General features: G+C 38.1%; 3 protein-coding genes across 9 annotated transcripts; 1 reads left to right on the top strand and 2 right to left on the bottom strand.

The window, feature by feature from the left end:
* The first annotated feature begins 1,496 nt into the window (after nt 1-1,496).
* LOC106667357 (serine/threonine-protein kinase GIN4) lies at nt 1,497-11,831 on the top strand. 2 transcript variants are annotated; one of them, XM_014395256.2, is made up of 20 exons: nt 1,497-1,746; nt 2,393-2,513; nt 5,022-5,100; nt 5,165-5,285; nt 5,368-5,519; nt 5,578-5,643; nt 5,715-5,845; nt 5,908-6,029; nt 6,284-6,483; nt 6,541-6,649; nt 6,714-7,288; nt 7,345-7,548; nt 7,647-7,729; nt 7,792-7,878; nt 7,940-8,272; nt 8,331-8,493; nt 8,554-8,636; nt 8,707-8,801; nt 10,407-10,470; nt 10,581-11,070. In XM_014395256.2, exons 2-19 carry the CDS (start codon nt 2,416-2,418, stop codon nt 10,457-10,459), a joined length of 2,754 nt encoding a protein of 917 aa, XP_014250742.1. In that variant the 5' UTR covers nt 1,497-1,746; nt 2,393-2,415; the 3' UTR covers nt 10,460-10,470; nt 10,581-11,070. The 2 variants fall into 2 exon arrangements, with proteins under 2 accessions (XP_014250742.1, XP_024080846.1); XM_024225078.1 differs by lacking the exon at nt 10,407-10,470 and having other exon boundaries at nt 10,581-11,831.
* Nucleotides 11,832-14,035: 2,204 nt separating this feature from the next.
* Nucleotides 14,036-21,731, bottom strand: LOC106667360 (hairy/enhancer-of-split related with YRPW motif protein-like). Of its 3 annotated transcripts, XM_024225079.1 has the most exons (6): nt 21,412-21,716; nt 20,895-20,970; nt 15,442-15,631; nt 15,152-15,376; nt 14,926-15,089; nt 14,036-14,865 (listed from the first exon to the last, which is right to left on the bottom strand). In XM_024225079.1, exons 1-6 carry the CDS (start codon nt 21,468-21,470, stop codon nt 14,575-14,577), a joined length of 1,005 nt encoding a protein of 334 aa, XP_024080847.1. In that variant the 5' UTR covers nt 21,471-21,716; the 3' UTR covers nt 14,036-14,574. The 3 variants fall into 3 exon arrangements, with proteins under 3 accessions (XP_024080847.1, XP_014250749.1, XP_014250748.1); XM_014395263.2 differs by having other exon boundaries at nt 14,036-15,089; nt 20,895-20,967; nt 21,412-21,731; XM_014395262.2 differs by having other exon boundaries at nt 14,036-15,089; nt 21,412-21,728.
* Nucleotides 21,732-22,619: 888 nt separating this feature from the next.
* Nucleotides 22,620-26,102, bottom strand: LOC106667414 (COP9 signalosome complex subunit 2). 4 transcript variants are annotated; one of them, XM_014395352.2, is made up of 3 exons: nt 26,001-26,102; nt 25,565-25,919; nt 22,620-23,684 (listed from the first exon to the last, which is right to left on the bottom strand). In XM_014395352.2, the coding sequence occupies exons 2-3, from the start codon at nt 25,837-25,839 to the stop codon at nt 22,625-22,627; spliced, it is 1,335 nt and encodes a 444-aa protein (XP_014250838.1). In that variant the 5' UTR covers nt 25,840-25,919; nt 26,001-26,102; the 3' UTR covers nt 22,620-22,624. The 4 variants fall into 4 exon arrangements, with proteins under 4 accessions (XP_014250838.1, XP_014250837.1, XP_014250840.1 ...); XM_014395351.2 differs by having other exon boundaries at nt 25,978-26,062; XM_014395354.2 differs by having other exon boundaries at nt 26,005-26,046.
* Nucleotides 26,103-26,178: the final 76 nt, after the last annotated feature.

Here is a 26,178-nt window from a genome sequence, read left to right as displayed (position 1 = left end):
TACTAAAAAATAATTGACAGTGACTAAAAAAAGTAATTGACTAATAAAATAATTAATTGATCTATTGACTGGCAGAAAGAATAAATATCATAGTGACTGGTTGACTTATTTCAATATGGTAATTGACTGCCTGACTCAACAAATGATCGAATAATTGACTCGCTCAACCAATTGTTGCTCAAAGATCCAACCAACTAACGTACTGAAAAATAATTGACAGTGACTAAAAAAGTAATTGACTTTAAAAATGTTATGGTGACTGGTTGACATATCATTTCAATATGGTAATTGACTGCCTGACTCAACAAATGATCGAATAATTGACTCCCTGAAGTAACTGTTGGGTGAAGATCCACGACAAAAAGTAATTGATTAAAAAAATAATTAATCTATCTGTTGACTGACAAAAAGAATAAATGTCATGGTGACTGTTGACTTATTTTAATATGAAAATTGACTACCTGACTCAACAAACGATCGAATAATTGACTCGCTGAACTAGCTGTCGTTTGAAGAACCAACCAACTAATGGTACTGAAAAATTAATTAACTTCGCAGACTTAGACAGGATAGATTAACTTATCATGTGAATAAGATAATTAACCAGGCGGCCAGATAGATCGGTTTTGCATTTGATTTAGAGAAAAAAATCCTAAAGAATTAATTGAGCTACTGAATAACTCGGTCAAAAAACAGGACTTACCAAAATGGATAATCAACTTAGTGACTATAAGTGATTGACTTATAATGTCAATTTGTTATCTAACTGAATGAACAAATGGTTGAATGACTTAACAACTAGATAAATTATTGATTTAGCAAGTGAATTTAAAAAAATTCATTTAATTAAATGTGATATATGTCTTAGATAAGTGACATGAGAATAACATAATTGATGACTTATTCAATGAACAGATTTTTTTGTATGAATATCAAATGACCTAAATGAACAAACTAACCCACTGTTTTTTTGAAACCAATAGTGTTAACTGGACAGGAAATTTTTCCATCGAAGGTTTTCGCGGCGAAATGAAAGGAAAAATTTCTCTATAAATAAATCAACAAAAGGTGTTTTATTTAGAATTAAATGGCAAATGAGGAGATAGAAGGAGTCAAGGAAGTACAAGACGGTTGAGATCACAAAAGTAAAAGGGTCCAATGTTAAAATTTTGAGCCAGTTAAAATAATTCTATAGATAAAGCTAAAAAAGGAAAAGAATTGCATATAATTTGATGAATATTGAATCAAAATAATTATTGAAATGAGAGAGGTGGTGTAAGAATCAAGACGGTCCAGCTCACATAGGTAAAGAGATTCCTGCAAATTTAAATTAATTCTGTTTGTGCATTTATATATATTTATTTTTTAATTTAAAAAAATTATAACATCATTAATTTATAATTTTTTTGAAAATTGGCGGCGAGCGTGACGTCATGATTTTTCACCTCCCACCCTCGCCGCCCCCGCGCAAATCCGCCTCCCACGGCCAGTTCCGATTCGGACCCCGGCCCGGGCGTATCGTCACGGTTTTTGTGGGCATTTCACCAGATCACCGCCGGGCCGTTTTTATTAATTAATAAATAATTAATTATCACAAGGTTTTTTTAAAAATAATTATTCAAAGATCGGGGAGTCGGCCGCAGCGATGAACCGCCGTGGATCGGACGGCGAGGAGTACCAGTGACGATCTACGCCTCCGATTCTTCTCAAACAACTTGGATTTTGAATAATTGTCTTTTCCCTAACGTAAGTTTAATTATTCTGCCGAAAAAATGAAGACTAATTGGACAGTTTTAATTATTTTGTTTGGCTTTCCGGCCCCGGTGGAAGGGTTTTGCGTAAGGGACGGCCCGTCCTTTATTTACCATTGGACCACCATGCGTTAAAAAAAAAATGACAAATTCGTGATTTAGTTTAAATCGGGTTTTTATCTAGTTAAAAAAAAAATCTCGGTTCAATTTTCACCAGGCTTCCTTGTTGGAACGATGCGTAATTATTTCATTCCAAAAACCCAGGACCGATCTTATTAATATCCACCTTATTATGGAGGAAGCGGACTTTCGGGAGTGCTGTCTATAAATAGAATATAAATCGTGTGGGCAGCCCGGTTCGCCCATTAATCCCCCTTTGCTTGTTGTTGGGGGGGGGGAAGAAAAAAAGAAAAGAAAAACTCAAATATAAAAAGTCTTGGAAAAACTGTATTTTCCGGGTATTTTCGATTTGGGGGAAGGTCTTGTGTTAAATTTACTATAGGGGAGAAGCGAGCCCTGAAGTGTGTTCAAGGAGATTTATTTTTGAATTGAATAATTTAACACATTTTTATTTTTAGTAAAAAAAATTATTTCACTTTTTTATTTATAGTATATTCTGAATTGTTTTTAACGTTTTCCAGGAGAGAAAGAGCAAAACGCAAAGATGGTTGTCCCAGAGGCGTCAATCAACAACATAATGAGCGGGCTGGAGAGCACCGGTGGCGTCACTCTCCACAACCACCAACGCAAGCTAAAGCAAAGGTGAGAATTTTTTTTCTGTTAAAAAAAATTAGTATACTGCCAAAAAAATGATTCATTAGCAGCAAATTTTCCCCTACATTTCATTTGTTATTAATCGATGATAACACATTTTTAACACCAGCATAATATCCCCCTGCTCAATGATTTGTACTAATGATTAATTATTTACAGTCATCAAATGTGAATTTTTTTTATAGTGCATATTCGTACTGCCCTTAACCTCAACGAACTGTTATACAATTTTCAGAAATAATAATTTAAAATGTATACGAATACTTACCGTTTTATTAAGAGAGGAGAAAGATAAAATACCCTACACGTTATTATTTATTAATCCATATGTGTTTAATAGTCATAATTGACTAAATTAGATTTAGATTATGTAGGAGCCAGTGTCCTCTTTACGACCTGCACACCATGACCAGTATTGGTTTATTGTGCATCTCCATTCTTTTTTATCTAGAGCTTAAGGCTTTTTACCAAACCCCAAAGCTTTTTCAAGGGATCTATTGTGTATCCTTCTGGCTCTGACTTTTTCTCTCCCAGGATTTGGAATCTCAGCCTGCATAGGCCAAAATGGAAGCCGTAATTGGCCGTAGCAATTATTTCAATTAAATTTACTTTTTTATCGAAGGTCTTGGTCGAGATGAAAAAGCCAGTGTCACGATTTATGATTCGATCCTGCGACCTTCGTGGATAATGGCAGTGTGTTGAGTTGAAAGTCATGGGTTCGAATCTTGCTCATGATGTCTTTTTCATCTCAACTTTAGATCAGGGCTTCCCAGATTTTTTAGCTGGCAGACCCCTCGCATTCAAGTAGTAAATTGAAGTTTTATAAATTAGTATTAACCTGTCTATTCTTAGTTAGGTGATGGAAAAAATATATCACTATGAAAACAAACAGATTGACATACTTAACTTTATTTAAAACATCCAGAAGATGAAAATCAAATTGGAGATTTTAGATAAAAAAGAATAATTAATGAATTAAAATGAAGTGTGAGGTTGTTTTATCCTGGACAATTTGGATATATTGGGTTTAATTTTTGAAAGCTGGTGACAGATGTCTGGTTCAGCATGTAAAATCGGTATTTAATTTTGAAGACTGTATAGATAGAAAGTTCGGATTTGCATATGTAAGTTGTGGCAAATGGAATAAGAAAAAGTTTTGCTTTTTCAACCAGCAGTAGAAATTTTTTGACTTCCATTTGAAGTCAAAAATGAGGGTATCGGACTTGAAAGTAGATTTAAAGGTAAAGTCTGAAGTAGTGACTATCAAACATTTGTATTCACTTGAAGGTAGACTGGTCAAAATGGAAAATGGTTTGACCACCCATTCATAGCCTTGCAACAATGTATCTTGCGCTGTTGGGAAGTATTGCTCAAAGGACAACAGCATTCTACAGCAATGTCAAACCATTTTCAGTTTTAGATAGGTAGAAATTAGATAAGGATAGACCAGTCTATCTTCAAGTGAATACGAATGTTTGATAGACATTTCTTCAGACTCCACCATGAAATCTAATGTTGAGTCAGATACTATTTTTGACTCTTACAGAAAACAAAAAATTCCAGCTGCTTGTTGTCTACAATTAACCTAATAGAGGGTCGATGTGGTATACAATATGCTGCTATATACTCTCACATCACTAGGTACACAAAATTATATAATTTTTTTTATACAATAAAACAACCTTGTTTTCTACAAAAATCGGAACAGGTATTTCACTCCCTATATGGAGTCAAGTGGTCAACCTCGCATGACCTATCCTTAATCGGGTGAAGACGACAGTTTTCTTCGAGTCAGATTCTCTGAAGGCCACCTTGATGAGAGCTATGCTGGCCCATTTTTTTTTTTTTTTTTTTTTTTTTTTAAGTATTTTTTAGCGTCAGAGGGCTGGATCGTGCAGTCCAGAGGTTAGGACGTCCCGGCTAAAAGAAATAATAATATCTGATTATTATTAATCATCAATCGAATCAGCAATCAAAAAATTTATTATTTTTTAATGGGGTGAAACCTCGATGACATGTAAATTTTGATTTTTTTTGTCAAGTTTTCCATGAAGTAAAAAGTTTTGTTCTTCTTAAAATGTACACATCGATGTACATTTTTTAGGTTTTTTTGACACTGAATTCAACAGTGCAAACGGTTTTTGTTTTGAGTGATGACCATTCTCAGTTTATTTGTAAACAGCTTTTTCACCTATTACCACTGTTTTAAAATTTTTATGCCCCCCTCCCAGAGTGTCGGTGGCCACAACGGCTTGACAAGGAATTATTATTGTAAGGTAAAGGTCCTGGGTTCAAAACCAGCAGTCCTGCATTCTAATTCAACATACTTACAAACGGGCTCTTTTTTCCAAACGCTGGCACCCTGAGGGTTCATGAAACCTCGTAGTTGAAATACCTCCATTACAATTAAAAAAATCCTCCTCCCAGTGCATTCAAGGCTGTTGATTTTTGTTTGTAATCAATACAAAATTGATGGGTGAATTTTTTTTCCCTTAGGTTTGAAACAATTGCCAAGTTGGGTCAGGGGACGTACGGCAAAGTGCAACTGGGTGTCAACAAAGAGACAGGACAAGAGGTAAGTGACAATTTACTCTCTTCAATATTCATAATTTAACTAATTATTTAAAAAAAAATTTCAGGTCGCAATTAAAACGATAAAAAAGTGTAAAATAGAAACAGACGCTGATCTAATAAGGATAAGGAGGGAGATACAGATTATGTCCTCGTTGAGGCATCCATATATAATACACATTTACGAAGGTGACTTACTTATATATGGTTTTTTTCCCTTTTTTTATTTTAATTTTTNCAAGTTGCCAAATGGAAAATTTTTTAATTTTAGTTTTTGAGAACAGAGATAAAATCGTCTTAGTAATGGAATATGCTGCGGGCGGTGAGCTGTACGACTATCTGAGCAAGAAGAAAGTCCTCGACGAGGCTGAGGCGAGGAGAATATTCAGGCAGATTGCCATGGCAGTTTACTACTGTCATAAAGTAAATTAAAGTTCGTCGCTTTTAATTGATATTTTTTAAAAATGTTTTATGTTTTCAGCATCAGATATGCCACAGGGATTTAAAACTGGAGAACATCCTGCTCGACAACGACGGGAATGCGAAGGTAATTATTTGTAATTTACAAGTTGTTGTTTTTTTAATTTATATTATTAATTGGTGTTTTGTTCTGTCCAGATTGCGGATTTTGGCCTGTCAAATGTGTTCGACAGCAGCCGCCTCCTCAACACGTTCTGCGGGAGCCCTTTGTACGCCTCGCCCGAGATTGTGAAGGGGATACCGTACCACGGGCCAGAAGTCGACTGCTGGTGGGTGTAAATTTTGTATTCATCGTTACGGATTTTTTCAATTATTTTTTTGCATGTTCCAGGTCCCTTGGAGTACTGCTGTACACGCTCGTCTACGGCGCCATGCCGTTTGACGGATCGAATTTCAAGAGGCTAGTCTGGCAGATATCAGCCGGTGAATACTACGAACCGAAAATTCGTGCATGTAAGTTTTTTCTTTTTTTAAAGGAATTATGCGTGGTGAGGGAAAGTCAATTTTGGTTTTACCATACGAAATGGAGACATGTGACCAATTGAAATTCAAATTAGACATTGTAATACCCAAAATACCTATTGTAATTCCCATTGAAAACCCTTCCCTTGTCCATTCTTCCTCCTTTGGGACAATCAGCCGTATTGTCGCGTTTGTCGCCGCACCTTCAAAGAGAGGTCGGATTCACATCGATATACACTTTGCAGCCGCTTCGGAGCTGATAGGTGGGCTGTTGACTGTGAGTGGCACCGAAAGGCTGGACATAACTGGAGTCTGCAAGCACGCCTGGATGGCCGAGGAGGGTAAGGTGTCGTGCTACCGACTGGCTGAGGAGCTCGCTGAAGAGACACCAAACCGTCTCGACCTTCTTCTCGCCCTCGCGCCGCAGGATACCCAACCACCAAGCGTAAGTTTCATTCTCGGAGTGATTGGATTTCTGCTAACAGGTTAAAACTGCTTGCAGGTACCTGAAGAAGTCACCGCGTTACCAGAGAGGCCAGTGAGGTCGCAATCGTTGAGCAGTTTGTCATCTGTACAACCGAGTTTCATACCGGCACCAGTCACTGTCAAAGGTTTTTTTTTAATATATTCTTTTTATTATTATTCTTTATTTTATTTTTTAATTTTATTTTTTAGAAGAGACAGATAAGGCCAAAGGAGAGGAGAAACCAAAGGAAAAGGAGAGAAAGAGGGAAAGGTCATCTTCAAGGTCTAGGAAGAAAGAGAGCGATGCAGAAAAGCCTAAAAAGAAATCGGCGAAGAGCAAAAAGAAGTCGGACACCGATCTGCCACCACAGGAAGAAGTCGAGGCTCTTCTGAAAAACATGACACAGATCTCGGACGCCGTAGTTGACGCAAAAGCGCCGGCAGAAGACGTGTCGTACGAATTGCCAAAGGAGGAGGTGAAAGTCGAGCCAGTAGAGAAACAGGAGCCGAAGGAAAAAGAGGTCAAGAAAGTGAAAAAACCAAAGGAGAAGGAAGATAAATCGGACAAGGCGCCCAAGGCTAAAGAAGAGCCGAAATTAGAACCCGAGGCGCCGAAGCCCGTATCCGACACCACCCAGAACACGGTGCAGAAGAAACCCGACTCCGAACCCGCCAAGGCAGAAAGGCAAGACGTACGCAGAAAGTCGAAGGTGCTCGAAGCGGCCGAGCTTTTCAACAAGCAGGACAAGCAAGCGCAGAAAAAACCGTTCGTACCCGTCGTCAAGGTAAGAATCGACAAATACCCATTTGAAAATTTTTAAAATAAATTGTCTCGTTCAAGGTGGAGGTAAAGCCTGTAGTGAAGAAACCATCCGTTCAGGATGCAGAAGTGAAGACAGTGACAAGGCAGCCGTCAGTTCAGGAAGTTGAGACGAAGGAATTAAACCTAGCCTCAACCATCAATGTAAACAAACTCGTGATGAACGAGCTGAGCAAGGACGATAAAAACTTAGAAGAGAAACTCAAAAAGGAGAACGCCGTAAAGGTACATTTTGAAAATATTGTTTATTATATATATTTTTTTTAATAATAATTTTTTTAAAATTATATAATGTTTTTTGTTATCATTGTCTTTTATATCAGGTCATCAGTCATGCGATTTCCGAAAGTGAACTTAATGAAAAGAAGGCATCTACGCTGCCGAGGAGGAAGCTGTCAAGACCAACGTAAGCATTATTTACAATTTGTCTATATCACAAATGGAGGATATTATTTTAATTATTTGCAGACCACCGAAAATGGAGCCAGAACATATGATAGCAAATACCTCTTCGTCGCATGTAGTTTATCCAACACCGCCGATACCACCGCCAAGGTTAGTAAATTATACTTCATGTTTCGCATTTCATTGAATATATAATTTTTTTTTGTTCCAGGCCGTCCCTTGTGAAACAAGACTCGGCACCGAGGGAGCACATAATACCGATACAAATTGAGAGTAGGGATGAACCGGAAAGGCCATCGCTTGTGAGGGCGAGTACGGGAACGATCGGACGGCAAGACTCGAACTCGAGGGCGAGCACGGCGACAATTGGACGTCAGGACTCAGACTCGAGGGCTAGCATGTCATCAATTGGACGTCAGGACTCAGACTCTAGCACGACGACGTGCGAACCTATCAGAAAGAGCCCGAGGGAAGTCATAATACCGATCGCCGTCGAAGGCGGTGGCTACGTCACACCAAGCGTGTCCACGCTATCAAAAATGAGGTAACGACACATTCATTGCTCGTTACTGTTTTTATTTATTTACTTATTTTCGGTACAGTTCTGTGACGGAAAACGACGAGGACATGCCGATCAGAGGTTTCAGCCTGCATAACACGAGGAAACACCATCTACAGACAGCGGACAGCCTTTCGTCGGATGAGGACGACGACAATTTTGAGATGCTCACAACTGAAAACCTCTTTTCAACCTTACTTTCGAGGGTAAGATTAAATTAAAATTTTGTACTATTTTTGTTCTATTTTTTAAATTTTTTTGTTTAGATGCGTCATTTGACACACCGGTTAGATGAAGGCCGGCCAACTTTCCCGAAGCTGTTCAACACCTCCTTATTCGACTCGCCAAGGTACGCCGAATTGATCAAAGTCTCTCAGTTTAATATTTAATAATATAACAAATTATATATGATCCCGCAGCAGGAGGCTGGTCGAAACCAAGTCGTTCACACAGAACGACCCGACACCTTGGAGGAGGACCCTCTCGTCAGGATCGTCATCAACACTGCCAAGGGGTGAGCGATAGAAATATTAATCCTTAAGATCACCATTTCCGTTTAAAAAAAAAAAATTCAAAAATAAAAATAAAAGCATGAAGCTACAGCATGGTTTTCCGTCCATTTATTTTAATACTTAATCAATTTTTTTTTAAATAGTAAAAATATACATACACGGACATCTGAATTAATAAAACCACGTCCTTTAACTGTTTCCCTTCCTCCCATACGTGGGTGTAACAACCCCTCCTCCATTTGCTTTTTAACCGCTTTTGCCCTCTTTTATTTATTTGACCACTTGAACCAATGAGTAACAGCAATGACATGAATAATGGATTAATGTGAGCAGTGTAGTAAACGAGTGATTGATTGATTGGCCTGGGGAAAGTGAGTGGTGTAGTGAACGAGCTGATTGATTGGCCTGATGAAAGTGAATGAACGAGCGATTGATTGACCTGATGAAAGTGAGTGGTGTAGTGAAAGAGTGATTGTTTGGGCTAATGAGTGGTGTAGTGAACAAGTTGAATGATTGGCCAGATGAAAGTGAGTGAACGAGTGATTGATTGAGCTGATGAAAGTGAGTGTATGAGTGATTGATTGGCCTGATGAAGGTGAATGGTGTAGTGAAAGTGATTGTTTGGGCTAATGAGTGGTGTAGTGAACGAGTGATTGATTGGCCTGGTGAAAGTGAGAGGTGTAGTGAAAGAATGATTGTTTAGGCTAATGAGTGGTCTAGTGAACGAGTTGATTGATTGGCCTGGTAAAAGTGAGTGAATGAGTGATTGGTTGGTCTAATGAATGGTGTTGTGAACGAGTTGATTGATTGGGCTGATTAAAGTGAGTGAATGAGTTATTGGTTGGGGTCTAATGAGTGGTGTAGGGAATTAGTTGATTGATTGGCTGGGGGAGAGTGAGTGATCTAGTTGATTGACTGGCCTGATAAAAAGGAGTGGTGTAGTGAAAGCGTGATTGATTGGGCTAATGAGTGATGTAATGAACGAGTTGATTGATTGGGCTGATTAAATGGTTTTAATGATTGATTATTAGTTTGGGTGAAAAGCTGGTTGTATGTCGTGATATGATCAAACCTGTGTGATAACGTCCCATTTATTCCCAGCGACTTCCTGCCATCCTTTACCAACTCCAGAAACCTATATGTAATAACCACCTTATCAGCATAAATAACAGCGCTTCGATTTGCACCTATATTTATATCTATATATTTAGTCTTAATTTTTTTGTAATTTTATTAACAATGTCTAATGTATATTATTTAATAATTTAAAAGTATTAATATCATTAGGCACTGTTATAAAAAATACGTAAATAATAATATACATGCTATAATTTATTTTTAAAATATTGTAAGTCTGACAATTTAATAGTTTTTTCATGCGTTTTTATTTTAAATTACTGTTTAATATATAATATATAAATAAATAAATAAGAATAAAATTATGACACAATAAAAACGCATTTTTGTTTAGTGACAAGAGGATTGTAAGTCTAAAGATTTTCCAGTGTATTTTCGTAGTTTTCTTGTTGCTGTTTTTTTTCTCTATCTTTTTTCTTTTTGTTGTTGTTGCTGAGTCTGCGTTGTTTACGTTTGTGTGTTTGTTGCAGCCCGTGTGACAGTGCATGTGCCCATGGTTGTTGAGAAAACTCAAAACGACTAATCCACACTTAGGTAACACTTTTTTTTAAATAATCCCAGGCTTTTCCCTTTTTTTTATTATGGTTTTTCTTTTGTATTTTTTTTATGTTGGTTTTTTGAAGTTTTTTGTATGATTTGTACAGGGTTTACGACCAAGTCACTGAGGAGGCTGTTGTCTCGCGAGGAGGACAAAGCCGAGGTTAAACCGGAGAAGACTGAACTGCCCCCGATGGGGAGGAGGAGGGCGACGAGGACGGTGAGCGACACGGTGCAGAATGGCCTCGCCGAACAACGCACCAAAGAGGACGAATCGCGAGGGCTTATAGAACAGCTCGAAAGGGGCCGACTTTCGAGCCTCGAAAGGGTGAAGAAGTACCTTGAGGATCTTCACCATGAGGAGGACGCTAGGGCGAGGAGCCTGCGCCGGCTACGGTCCCAGGCATCAGAGTTCGACAGGTACATGAGCTTCAAGGAAGACCTCGAGAGGGAGAGGCGGGTGCCTAGACGAACGGGATCAACGTCCTACGACAGGGTCAAAGAGCTCAAAGAGTTCAGGCGAAGTGTATCTCAATGCGACGACGCGCCAAAGCCTCCCGAGGAGAGGAATGGTTCCGTCCTCGACCGTTACCTCAATTTGAAAAAAAAGCAAAAGTTGTTGAACAGGGATGGTGATTCAAGGGTTGACAGGGCGATCGAATCGTTGAGGAGGAACAGCATCGGTGTCGAAAACGAGTTTAGCGAGTCAAAACTTCTCAAAAGGGCCGTGTCATTGGAAGAGATAAATAAAGCGCCAAAAAACAGGAGCAGGCGGGCGTCTTCGCTCAAGCCGGATGAGACGGACAACGCGTTTAAGAAAAAAGATTCGATCAAGATGAAAAAAGGCGGTGTATTCGATACAATAAAGAAAGAGGGGAAGAAGAAAAAGAAACAAGAAGACAAGACTGATCTGGACGACAGGTCTTCCAGGATTTCATCGCTCAAGAGGCTCGATCTCGAAACGCCTGCGTCCACAACGGCCGACAGCACTCCGACCGGCGATTATGACGAGTCGATGAGCTTCGTCTCGCAGACAGACAATTCAGACACGTGGTCGGGGTCAGACCTGACCGAAAGGTACTTCGACATAACTAGCGCCTCGCCCGAGGAGTGCGTCAGCGAAAGAATTCGCCGTAAAAGCTTCTACCACAGGTTCAACATGCCGAAGAGGAACGCATATCACCGTTCGGCGAGCAACATGGAAAGGAAAAGATACTTCTGAAATAAAATAAGAAATTTTTATTTAGTAAGTAGGAAAAAAATGCATTTTTTTCTTCTCTCTTTTTATTAAATGTGTCAAGTCCTCCCCCCCTTCCAAGAAGTGAAACACAATTTTAAGGCTTTTTGCAGGATCATCATTTTACTGCGCCGCAACGCCGTCCTTCCCCTGCCCAACAGCGGCCTACTAGTCAAGCTTTTTTATTTAAAAAATAAAATAAAACAATTAACACCCGGTGAAAAGCTAGTCATCCTCGGGCTTCCAAAAATTTTTATTTTTAATTAATGTGTGCTTGGTTTTTTTTAATTATTTGATTTTAATAATTATTTTTAAAAACCCAAAGGAATAACTAAATAAATTATTTAAATGTTAATTAATTATTATTAAATATTTTTCCTAAAGAAAATGTGATCGAGCTTTAAGTCAGATAGACAGAGGAAAGTTTGGAATATATTCCAAAAAAATTTTTTGTTTTTACGCTTGTTAGAGAATCGTTAAATGTTAAAAATTTTATTATTTTTATTTATTCGTTTTTGGTGAAATAATTCATTGTCATTCTTGAATTTTTATTTTTTGCCCTCCCCTACAATTTATTCGTTTTATTTTATTATTTTTTTCGCCTCCTGTTTTTTCAAAATATATTTATTATTATTGTTTGTTTATATTTAATTATTTATAACACCCAGCACACATCCCCTCCCTTTCTGAATTGTATCACTTAATGAATGCTTTTTGTAATTTTTTGTTACCGATCTTTGCCTGTGTGAGGTCGGGTCATTTTGCCATCTTCAGAGGTGGCCTTTTAACCAAAATTATTAAAAAGAGCTACGCTATCACGCTCTGCCTTCTTTCACAAAATTTCCAGCCTGTTTTTGTATGATTTGATAAACCGACAATCTACGACTACGCTTATTTGCTATAGAGTGCGACAAAAAGTCCAAAAGCTTTTTCTTTAACTCGTCTATGTGATGTCACTAATGCAGCAAACTGTCATCTACCTATCTACGAAGATGGATTCTGCGACCTATTCACAGGGCAAATCTTTATTTTCTAGGAGGACAAGGCGAACCCCACAGGTATTTTTTCATAGAAAATTATGTCTGTGTGTGTTCGATCTCTAATCTAAGGTCTTGGTTGAGATGAAAATGCAAGTGTCACAAGCAGGATGTAAATCCACTTCAGCTGCTCTAACAGCTTGAGCAATCATGACAAAGGAAATCCCGCTTATGACACTATTTTTTTTTCATCTCACCCAAAACCTTAAAAAGAATAATTGATAGTGAATTATGACTAGTAAATAAATATACAGGTCTCTATCAACTTATACACTCCACCCATTTAATTAGGAAAAGATTAATTTTAGCGAAAAATGGTCTTATACAATCGCCAAGTTAATTTTAGTAAAACAAGGTGGCCCACCCCCTTTATTTAGAAAACGGTTAACTTAAAATGGTCTTATACAAACCCCAAGTTAATTTTGGCTAGAAATCGTGTGGTGGTAACAGATTTAACATAACTTTCTCATCTAGCTGGGAAATGACACTAAATTTGTTATTTTAATTGTACAAGTTGATTGTAGAGCTTATTTTATGCCACTTTTACCGACAAGAAAATTTTTACATTTTATTAGTTAGGAGGGGGGAAGAGGCTTGTCTCGTTACAAAAAGCATTCCCCCTCAAACATCTTCCGTCAGATTGATCCTATTAAAATTTCTTTCAGTAAAAGTGTCATAGAATAAGCTCTACAATCAAATTGTACAATTAAAATAACAAATTTTGTGTAATTTCTCGGCTAGATGAGAAAGTTATGTTTAAATCTGTTACCACTGTGCGATTCCTAGCCAAAATTAACTTGGGTTTTGTATAAGACCATATTCTGTGGGGGGAGGTCTGAAGTCGTCAAATATAATGTACAATATGCTGCAAGTGCCTTTAATCAGTTCTCTAGGAATAGATGATAGTTTGTATAAATCATATTTTGTGGGCATTTTGTGTTCTTGAATGAATGTATTTATTAGCATGAGTGTTGAGTATGTGTGGGGGTGGAATATAGAGCGAACCATAGACCGATCAAACTAGGTTAGGATTTTTCCTTACAGACATAGTCCATGTAGACTGTAACAAATAAATAAAAATATATTTTGTATTATGAATATTAATAAAATGCAATTATTATTATTATTAATGGACAATAGGAACTTTGTCCTAAAGTCGACATGCAGAATTACCAGTATCGCCATTCACGGGTTCACCCGTACGTTGAAGTACACGTAGAAAAGGAGGAAAATCATATCACTAACGACTAAGGTAATAGTCGCAATGACAGCAACAGGACTTGCACAATGGGATGTAGGTAAGTCTTTTTTTTTAATTAACTTGATCAATAACATATACATATACATTTTTTTAAATACAACATGGCTTAATAGTCTGCATACAATAAAATCTACACTCCTCAATAGAATATTAAAAAAAAAAAAAAAATTGCCAGATAAAACAACAACCGAGACCCCCCTCTTTCCCCGTACAGTGAAAGTATGGGCTTTTAAAATCACTAAAACGCACAGCAGTATTCAGTCTTTTTTTTCAACGAATAGTACAAAACCAATGCCTGATCAAAACTGTCAAAAACAGACGAAGGGAAAATTTTCCAGATCACGAAGCACGAACTAGGTAACACAGTAAGGCACAGGTTTATTATTAATTAAATTAATAAAAGAAAATAATTATATATAAAAAACGCCCAAATGACTGCGCCTCAAGATATAAAGAAAACAGGCTGAAGGAAAAATCCGTTTGTATATCCTGAGGGCTGTCCGGACAGTACCGGGATTGTGTTTTCACCTTGTTTCAATTATTTGATTTCTTCATTTTTGACCTATTCACGTCGTCCCGACTCTGGTTCTGAAGTCGACGCTGATTGTGACCGGGTGGTGGCTGGCGGGGGGCTCCCTAGCAGGGCCCAGTTCGACGTAGCCTGGTATAGACGTTGCGTCGAGCCACGTGGCCAGGTAGTGTGCGCCCCCAGGCGCCAGGACGAAAACGGGCACCCGGCTCGAACGGTTCCTCTCGAAGAACCTTTTCTGTATCCTGTTCTTGAACTTGTAGCTCGGAGCGGGCTCGGCAGGAGCGGCGCCGGTACCCTTCTCGGAGTTGGACGATGTCGGCGACAGCTGTAACCGATTGTCAATTTGTTGTTGGCTAGGTACGAGCTGCAATGGAGAGTCGCTTACGTTGTAAGTATGGCCGGTGCTAGTGTCCGAACCGGTATCTTGGAGGGCGCAGAACTGGGTAGTCCGGCCGTCCTGGTCTGTGTTGGACGACTCGCAAGTAGCTAATGCCGGCTGGTCGTTCTTGTCCTCACCAGAGAAGCACAGCCTCGATCTCAAACCTTCGCCTTAAGAAAAAAAATAGAAATAAATATAAAATAAATATAAACCTAGAATAATAAAAACTTACTTTGCAGTATGTTGTCACAGTGGTTGGAAAGGTGGGTCTTGAGCTGCGTGCAGAATGGGTCTGTTGCCATGAGCCCCTCGACCTGGACGAGAAAGTGTATAGTCTCACTGAGGCACTCGACAAACCCGAGTCTGTACGACGTCGCAAGCTCTTCTAAGTGGTCTCGCTGCGCCTGCTGAGATTGGTCTTCAGCCTCTTTCTGTTCGTCTTGGCCGCAGTCCGATTCTTAAAACGTAAAAATATAAAACATAAACCAACCAAGATGCGTATAATTATGTACGTTCTCTTACCCTTGCATCCACCAGTGCGGCTCATAAGGTGCTTGATCCGCCTGATCGCCATCTCGATCACTTCCGTCTTCTCGATCCTCCCTCGACCTTTCTTCATGTACTCGTGCGGTATGAGCCTCGACAGGTCGGCTAGGCACGAATTCATCCTGTCCCTCCTACGTTTCTCTATAATCCTGTGTGACAGCGGATCCTTACAACAAAAAAATAAAATCACAATATAGATTAAACGTGACAAAGCAAATTCTTTCAATTTAGATAACTGCCTTAAAATAATAAAAAGGTAAGTAAGCTGTATAATATTTTAAGGTATATGATTTATTTGAGTGAGTGAAATATTTCTGTTCTATTTCCTTTCAAAATGAGTATGTAACAGGTCCAAATAATAAAATTAAAAAAAGTTAATTTTTTAGTAAAATGATGTATCCAATATTCATCCTATGTAATTTAATATTTTAAGAGCAAATTATATGGCATATTGAGGTTTTTTCTAGTGCATATAAAACCGGCCTCCGGTTATAATTCAATTTGGGCTCACAGATTCTCCCGTAGTCAACACTGTGTCTGTCAATGACTGCTGAGGGATCCGCATACAAAAAGCGATACTGACAGAAAGAAAAAGGTAAAATTTGAAAAAGAAATGGAAGGTGGAAAAGAGAGAAACTGAAAGTGAGTGAGAAAGAGACATTGATTGAACTTTTATTTAGACATGCAAAATAAGGTCGATTGGATCTCTCTTACATCCAACACGGGTTATAATTTACACATGAACATAATAATATAAAACATTAAACAATCTGGTTTACACAACAATAAAAAATTTCATTAATGAGAGTGTGAGTGGGAGAGAGACGCAATGAGTGAGAGGGAGGAGCTTAGTGAACGAGTAAATGAGTGAGCAAGTGAGAGGGGGAAGAGAATGATTGGACGAAAGGGAAACTTAATGAGTGAGTGAGAAAGATAGATAGGATGAGAGAGAAAGAGAGACTTAATGAACAAGTGAATGAGAGGGGAGAGAGAGTAAGTGAAAGTGAATAAGAGAGAGAGAGAGAGGAGAGTTTGAGAGATGTAGTGAATGAATGAAAGAGAGTGGTTGAAGAAGAATGAGTCTTAGTGACTGAGTGAGAGAAAGTGATCAAGTAAGAGGGTAAAAAGATAGAATGAGTGGAAAAGAGAGGTAGTGAGACACACACAGTAGGTGGGCGGGAAAGTGAGTGTGAGAGAGAGAATGTGAAAGTGAGAGGTGAGTGAGAAAGAGGGTAAAGAGAGAGAGAGAGAGAGAGGCTTAGTGAGTGAGTGTGAGATAATGAGAGACTAAGTAGGAAAGAAAGGTAGAGACACACACGGAGTAGGTGAACGGGAAAGAAAGAGAGAGAGTGTGTGAAAGTGAGAAAGATTTAATGAGTCAAAGAAAGAGTATGGAAAGAGAGAAAGCTAGTGAGTGAGAAAGTGATAAGTAAGTAAGAGAGAGAGGGAGACTTAGTGAGTGAGTGGGAAAGTGAGATAGAGACACATACAGAATAGGTAGGCGGGAAAGAGAGAGTGAAGTGAATGAGAGTGAGTGTGAGATATTGAGAGACTGAGTGAGAAGGAGAAAGGTGAACGAGAGATAAGTGAAAAAGATTGAATGAGTCAGAAAGAGAGAGAGAGAGAGAGAGTGTGTAAAGAGGAAAGTTAGTGAGTGTGTGAGTGAGGGAGAATGTGACAGGAGGGAAAGTGAAAGTGAGTGGGTGAGAATGGGAGTAGGAATGTAACATCCTAAGAGTAAAAAGAATGAGGATTTAAGGGGCCATAAAATCTGAGAATTTATAAGAACATAAGAAAGCTATTCGAAAAAAACATCGTGACAGAAAGTAACTATCCGTATTTTTACCCTCTCTCCTACATTAAAATTAATTAAAATTAACTTGTTTTTAACTTGGAAAAAAATGTAATGATAAAAACGAGGCAGGACACGTGCGGGGGATTGCGGTGGGGGGCGGGTCACGTGGATCCAACGGGACGACAGGTGGCCCGAGGCTCGCCGTCCATGTGACCACGGCCGCCGGCGGCCCGGGCTCACGTGTTTTCGCTTCTTTTCTGCCCTTTTTCCATTCTTCCACTCCCTGCCAAGGTGGCCGAGGCGGCAAAAAAAAAAAGAAAAAAAAAGTAAATAAATAAAAAACCGAACCGCCCGGTTGCGCAACCCTTCATCCATTTTCAGTTTATTTGATAAGTTTTTATTATTTTTTAACATACACAAAATACAACAGTTGACACAAAAAATCACGATATGATAAAAGTAGAATCGTTGCGCTTTTGACCTTACCATGTCACACTCTTAACCAAAAATGCAATTATTTTCAAGAGGGGGTAGAAAAACGAAAGTGTACCGTGATCAGACTCCACAATAATGATTTAAGAAGAAGAAAAAATAATTTATTCTGGGACAGGAGTCTTTAGAATAGCACAAAGGCTAAAGAAAAATTGTGAATATTTTGACACAAAAATAAACCTTGCCTTGCCTTAATAACAAAGGGCTTATATAAAACAAAAGTAAAACGAATAAATTTAAACTGCGGATATACAGACTCTGTTTTGAGAGAGAGGAAGGTACACAAGGATTGTTTAAAAAAGTAAGGGAAGCATTGCACTTAAGACGAGGGAATTACTGAATTTTAGTGCTCGGACGAGGAAAGGTGCCGGGGATGGATTAGGTCGCAGGGAGATGAGTAGGTATTGCAGGAGTGGAAAGAGGATTTGAATCGGACTGGATAGTGTAACGAGGACGATGGGTGTTACGGCCGGTAAAGAAGGGGACCGAGGACTTCAGGAAGAGGGATAGAGCCGTCGGAATAAAGGCGTGATGCCAGGGGGACACCGAATAGAAACCACACATCATTAATCTTTTAAAGCACTTATTTCGCTCCCCCGAAAGCCCACCGTAAACAGCACAACAGTAATTAAACAACGGAATGGGGGAGGAGACCAGGACAGGGTGAGGGAGGCAATATGACAATTTTGGTAATGTGACGTTGAGAGGTTTTGGCCGAGGATAACTCCAAGGTTTTTACACCGAGGGGCTGAAGGAGACGGGATGGTTATTGACGGTAAAAAAGTAGATACAGAGGAGGGATTTGAGATGATTGGATCCTACCGATAACTGATAGTTGATGATAGCCATGATATTTCGTAGGATTGTGATTGGGGGAATTTTTCTGGAACCCAGTTGACAATGGTATTCAGGTCTTCCTGGGCCTTAGGGATGGCCAATGGTAGTTTAGAGGGATAGAAAAACATCCCTGATCACCTTTTCTACATAAAGTACTGAAAGGGATCAGAGAAAAAAAAAAGTTAGAGAGGAATAGGGTGATAGCATAGATACAACAAGGTGAATAGAAATTAAAAAGAGAATAAAGGAAGAAAAATAAAAAAATAAATGGAAAGTAGAGAGATAAGTTAAGGTGTTTGTGTATGTGACAGCTATAAAGGAGGAAAATGTATATGTCAAGAAAACATCATGAAAAAGAAACATGCTTGATGCAACGGATACCACTAAACTACTGCTCTGCCACAATATGATTGTTGTTCTATGCTCCCCAGCATAGGACGAATCACAGGTCGGGATCTTTTCTTCCTTGGATAGCTCGACATGTTAATCAATATGGAACGTCGCAGGCAGAGCGATTCACTGAGTCTTGTTTATTTTTATTTATTTATGGAAATATATTGATGATAATAGATACCGGAGTGTTTTTTGTACTTTCCTAGTCCTTCTCCTAAGATGTTCTAGGTCATTGACTGTCAGTGCTGATATTCCTTCATACCTTACTGGTAGACCTATCACTCTGCTTTAACAATGGCATTGAGTGGGCCTAAAGTGTATAGTGTAGTTTATTAAAGATATCGATTTCCTAAAATTGATAAATAGCTGTCCCATTTTTTTCTTTTTTTTAACTTTTATAAATATATTTATTTTCCTATCAATTTGTACTATAAAGCCTAAATATCATATAATGATGAAATTTTTATATTCAATTATTCTTTGAAGAAAGAAATGTAAAATTTGTATTGATTGTATTAATTTGATAAATGTTATATAATAAATTAATGCATGCTAAAAATATGCTATCCTGCTAGGCTGTACCTGCAATACATTAAATTTATTAAAAAAAAAAAAAAAAAAAAAAAAAGTTACCTAGAAAATAAGAAATAGGTGGTTTTTTAAAAAAATATATAAAACAATAAACAATATTTATATGTACTTTTAATATGAGAATATGAGATTGTAGTAATGGGTGTACTATTGTTTGGAGGAAGGAAAAATTACAAAAGATAAAAGGAAGGAGAAGAAAAAAGTGTGAAAAGAACAAGGTATGAAACAACAAAAGTGGGTGAGTGTGTGTGGAGAGAGAGAGAGAGAGAGAGAGAGAGAGAGAGAGAGAGAGAGAGAGAGAGAGAGAGAGAAAGATAGAGAGAGAGAGTAAGAGGAGAAAGAGTGAGAGGAGAAAGAGAGACAGATGAAAAAAAATAATTGTAAGAAATAAGAAAAAGTTGAAAAAATGGAATTAAGCCCAAAGCTGAATGAGTGAAACATATATAGATAAAGTGATTGTGATTGAAAGAGGGAGGGCTAGCAAAAGTAAATGAATGAGTGAGCATGAGAGAGAGAGAGTAAGAGGAGAGAGACAGATGAAAAAAAAATAATCGTAAGAAATAAGAAAAAGTTGGAAAAATGGAATTAAGCCCAAAGCTGAATGAGTGAAACATATAAGTAGATAAAGTGAGTGTGATTGAAAGAGGGAGGGCTAGCAAAAGTAAATGAATGAGTGAGAATGAGAAAGAAAGAAAGAAAGAAAGAAAGAAAGAGAGAGAGAGGGGGGGGGCAGACAAGTACAAAAGTAAGTAGTAGCAAAAGTACAAAAAAAAAAGCGTGGAAAAGAGAGGGAGCGTTAAACTGAGTGAGATAGAAGGTAGAGTGAGAGGGGAGGGAAAGGGAGGAAAGACTTACTGAGTGAGAAAGAGATGGGAAAACAGTGAGTAACAGTATGATATAAAGAAAATACACTGTAAAATGAAGGTAAAGAGAAAAGAAAAAGACACAAAAAGGGACAAATTATCAGACAAACCGTGAGTGAGATATAAGAACTTAATCATACAATACACAAGAAATGATTGAGCAAGAAAAAGATAGTTTGAAATTGTTCAAACATGAATTATTGTTAAATTTCAAACATCACAATAATCTATATATGTTTAGCAGTCATAATTGACTGTATTAATCATACTTTTTATCTAAGGTCTTGATTGAAAAAAAAAAGTGGGAAATTAGTGTCATGAGCCGTTACTCTAACCGCTTTGTCAGATTCGAATCCCAGCTTCGAATAACTTATTCATCTCAACCAAGACCTTAGGTAACAAAGAGTATAATTAATTGAAACAATCACAACGACGGTAAATAATATGGAAAAACTCACCCTCGCCAACTTCTTTTTGCCATGGAAGCCGTACTCTTCATCCTCACTGTTTCCAGTGCCTGCATACGACAAGCTGCTGAAAATTGTAAAAACAAAACGTATAATTTAAAAAAGTGAAAAAAAATTGTTGTTTAATGGTCTTGTCATTGGACTGTCATTGCTAAGTCACAAACTTGAATGCGCATTGTGTATACAGGTATATTAAGAACAGTGTGACAACCTGCTATAATGCCTGACAAATCCTTAACCGACATATTATCTGACAAACTGCGTTTATTGTTATTTATACTTAATTGTTCAATAATTTGAATAATTTTTTAACTATTGACAAAACTATAAGGAAACCTGCTAGGAGGTAAACCTGACATGGTCAAGTTTTGAAAAATCTTTCAAAGTTCCTGGATTCAAAAAAAAAATTTTTTTCTTATGGATAAATTGACACTGATTTTTTTTCATCTAATCACCATATATATTGAAAATTGTGTTTGTTTAGAGTATTTTATGGAAACGGGCTTACCTTTCCAGTTTGACTTGGCTGTTCAGGCTCGTCGGCTCTTCCCAATAGGCGTTTTCCATTTTCGTCTCCTGTAGGATGAAACCTTCTCTTTTTCTTCCGTTTCTTCTTTTAGCAGATTTTTTCTTCTGATTTTTCTTCAGCTAGGCCGACTCATGAGAAGGCGAATTGGGAAAATCGCGATATTTTTTTTCTTTTACCTGCGTGCGCGGACGAAGGACCGTCGTCAAGCCCAATGTTCTGCTCGGAGGACAGGACCGTAATGAAACAGTGGTGGGAGGTTCACGTCGTCCCATTTGGACAGGATAGGTCTGCCAACATAACAGGGCAGCCAACAACGCTTGCTAGCTATGCTACATTTTCAACAGTCCAAACGAACATTAAAAAAAATAATAATTAAAAAAAACAAATAAACGATTATTTTTTTACACTTTATGTTAAAACAATTAAAAAAAAGAATGAGCTAAAAGAAAATTGTATTTGTATTATTTGTATATAATATGTAAAATTTAAGTTCTCAAACTTATTTGATTTTCGTTTATAAATAAACAAAGTGCCTTAGTTCTATGTACAATTATATTTAATTATTTTAAAAAACGCTCATAATATAAGATACATAAATTGATTTATAAAATTCTGTGATCAATTAGAAAACTTGGTCAAATTTTTGAAATTCTTGGAAGGGGAGGCTGGATGAACTTCACCCTTTTAAGACATACCGCCAATTTTTTTATATTTTTTTGGGGGCTAATCATGATTAATTATCACTAATATAATTATTTATTAATTTAATGAATGTTAAAAAGTAAATATCAAGAATCATCTTAAATAATTTTGATTTGTGTGTGGGGGACTGACTTTGGATCAGCTTAGGCCAAGCTGTGCTTAGTCTACGATTAGTAGCTTACGTTTAAAATAAGGTTTGGGATTGCGAATAAACTTTTGAAAACTTTTTTTTACATAAATTTCAGATATAATTACAAATAGGAAAAAAAAAAGGGGAGAATTTATCTTACAGCTATCAAATTTTGAATTTGTGGAGAAGGGCTTTTATATTTATTTTTATTTACTTTTACTATTATAATATTTATTTCATTTTATTATTTATTCTTTTTTTTGGGGGGGGGATTGTATTGTCCAAATGTACAAATTTTTTGTTTTTTAATTATAATATGCAATTTAAAATAATAATGTTAATAAAAATTTATGAATAAATTTAAGCGAGTTTTTTTACGATGGCCTGTTGCAGGGAGGTGAGCTGGTTGGTCCATTTGTCAATGGCTGTGTACCTGGAGCCCGAGTTGCACTCTTTGTCCAGTTCAAGTACCTCGTTCACCTGGTCGATCTTCCCTCGGACGGTGTTGTCGAGTATGCACGAAACGAGCAGGCTCTCAACGTCCGCTGCGTCTATGTTCAGCTCCTGGGATATGAATGGTATGTGGATGCGCGTGTACGGCTTGATGAGCTTGATGAGCACCTGTGTCCTTATGTTGCGCAAGAGGTCCTCAATGTGTTCCTTGATGAACGGGTCGTCCATTATGTTCACCCTGTGCGTTCTGAGTATGCTCTCAAACTCGTTGATGTCGTTGTTCTGGTACGATGAGACAAGGTTGGTCATGGCAAGTATCTCGGGGTCATTCTTGTACGGTTTCGCCTCTTGCGAGTCAAACGGGTTGATGCCAGATTTCATAAGCATGTTCGCGAGGACGAGGTACTTGAGGCAGGTCGTCCGCCTCGGGCTGCCGGACTCATCGTAGTTTTTGAATGCTTCAAAGAAGTCCGTGTGTGCCTTTTCGAACTCGCCCTCCCTCAGGTGCATCTTCCCGCCGCATTCTCGTATCACGCCCATAATCAGTGGGTGCGGTATGGCCGACTTTATATGGAGCGATTGCTCGTACAGAGCTTTCAGCTTTTTGTTGTTCTTCTGCGTTGTGTACATCTGTATCTCGAGAGCATAAATCTCCAGAAGCTGCGTCCCTTTTTTTAAGTCGTCCTCACCGTCGTCCGTCTTGCAAGACTGGTGCAGCTGTTTAAGTATCTTGGCCAGCTTGTTGAAGTCCTCCCGATCGTAGTAGAGCTTCCCGAGCTTCGTATTCGTCTTGAACCAGAGCCTGTCGTTCTTAGCGTCTTTGAGCGCGTCGAGAGTTGTCTCATAAAAGTTCTGCAACAATTCCATGTTCTTAGATGTCGATATGTAGTCCAGGATTGAATTGATCGACTTCTCGCTGTGGTTCCTCGTCACTGCACTCTTAATATACGTCAGCAACTGCTTGTACCTGAAATTACAAAATTTAAACTGAATTAATTATCAAACAAAGTAAGCTGATTCATCAGTAATTTCATCTCCTGTAAATCTGCCAACTGATTGATTGATTTGATCATACAATGAATCTTTATCACTTAGGCTGTCTTATAACTGTTCAATCTGTCATAAAATTAATGAATTTATTTAAGCATATATTCAGTTGATCATCTGATCAGTTAATTAATTTTCTTAACAATAATTCTGTAAGCCAGTCCCTGTTTTAGAAAAAGTTTTCATTCTTAAAATAAGGACAAAAAATTAGTATAAACGGCCACACAAAAAAAAGGTTATGAATTGGAAAAAATAAATAAGTGCTAAAGGGTTGTCACAAGGCCAAAAAATATGTAGCGATGAGATTTCGCAAATCCACCGGCGTGGAAACTCCCTGACTTTTGATTTTCCTTTCCACCCCTACTCCGGTAGAAAAACAGATAAAAAGGGATGATTTGAAAATGAAAAGTCAGCCAAGTCAAATACTCACTTCAAACAGTGAACAGGCGACTCCAGGAGTCGATCCGGAAGAGAAGCAGCTACAATCCGTTTGGGACATGTTGTTTGTCTTCCTGGTCAATACGAGTCGAAAAGATCAAAATTATCTGATTTTAAACTTAGAACACTACCTTTGCCATTTAAAAACGTCTAACACACTTGAATAAATATCGATAAACACTGTGAAACTCAAAAACACAACTCATACAATATCTCTTCTAGTATTCAGTCGGTCATTTCATACTTAGAATTCCCCGATCAAGCTGAACCTATAATTTAGAACACATTCTCACCAAAATCATAAAATCATTTGTGACTGAGTTTGTAGCCCACAGCATCACTGGTGGTAGTATGGTGTATGGTAGTGGTAGTATTGGTCGCATGGCACTTGGCAAATACATATTCTCATGTCCGCAAAAACTGGCTCGTTTTTAGGAACCCTGTGAGTATACATACGCACTTTTGGTGAATGCCTAGACGGAAATATTGAGCAGCATTTGGTGAATACCGCAAGTCTGGAGTCACCTTTAAACGCTTTAGATTTGACCTCACTCGATTCCGGCAATTCTTTCAATTTATCAAAAAATTCAATCCAATTTTGAGTATTTGGTATACTAGTAATTTTTTTCTCTTCTAAATAATGCATACCAGGAACTGGAGAAGTTCCCTGAGAACTGTAGCTGTATATTACAGCTTATAGTACTTCCTTCCTGGGTCCATTTTTTTGGGGCCTCGAAATATGCATATAAATTTGAGCCCCCAGTGCGCCACTGTTCTTCCACCAAAGAAACTCATTTTTGAAGGGGGTTAGGACCAAATTCAGTGTCGTAGAGATCCGATCCTGCCCCAGAACTACAATTGATGAGTGCTGTGTCAATTTTTCCAATTGCAACCAAAGGTCAGGCATTGGAAACAAAAAAACAAAACAACCGAGGTGCCAGTGGGAACCCATGACCGCGGGATCTACTAGCGGAGAGTCTAAAACCTTAGCCACTCAGCTACCGTGGTGCCCAAACTACACTAGTCATAACTGCAACCAGAAATTTATTAAAAAATAAAATTATTACAGGAAAGCACAAAAACGTCAATGCACAGATAAGAACCAAAATGAATAGAGGTTGGCACGACTACAAAACCATGTGAAAACTAATGTTGGTCCATCTCACAGGTGCATCGACATGACTTCAAACCGTTTTGATCCTACCTCAATCTTCTTAACATGAATCACAACCGTCAACCAGCTCGCAGACAATCAACATCGTCTTCATTGCAAGTTAACAAGGTTGACTGAGTTTACTCTGCTCTACCTTGACAAAGTAAGCTGGTACAACATGTCAACAACGTATACAAGTCGACCCTTACCTCTCCATCATCTCAGTGTAGTTGTTGAGCTTGAAATGTATCTTGATCATCTGTTTCAGCGCTTTGAAGCCCCATTCGCCCTTTTCGCCTGATTCTAGCTCCAACACCTTCTGGAACGAGGCGAGGGCCAGCTTCGGATCCTCTTCCTTCAATGCTTTCGAGTTATAGTACTGGTTTTCCAGGTCGACGTCCGGCTCAGAGTTGCTGTCCTCGGAATATTCGAGGCCGTAGTCTTCCTCCTCCTCGCACATAAAATCCTCCTCGACGTCCGACATCCTGATCGCCGGTTCTCTTTTCCCCCTTTCCTCCAGGTGTCTTTTAGCCCTTCAAATCTCAGACGGCAAATCAATCTTTTCTATTGATAAAACACGGATTAAAATTAAAAACCAAAAAAAAATAAAAGGGAAAATCACCCCCAGAACGCCGACTTTCTTACATACAATCTGTAACCTAAACAGTATAGACACGGGTAGGTTATAGTACTATAACCTCAACGATGTGGTTACAAAGCGGACAGTCTTGCCAACAGAATACCAAAGACGACGGTCCATCCTATTTGAATTTTTGAAACATTTATAAATAATTTATATAATGAAAAATTTATTTTCTTAAAT

Source organism: Cimex lectularius, unplaced genomic scaffold (genome assembly GCF_000648675.2).
Source record: "Cimex lectularius strain Harlan isolate CLEC.00 unplaced genomic scaffold, Clec_2.1 scaffold10, whole genome shotgun sequence".
In the NCBI taxonomy this organism is placed as follows: Eukaryota; Metazoa; Arthropoda; class Insecta; order Hemiptera; family Cimicidae; genus Cimex; species Cimex lectularius.
The sequence above is the reverse complement of the archived record's forward strand: the minus strand, read 5'-3'. Positions and strand labels throughout refer to the sequence as shown.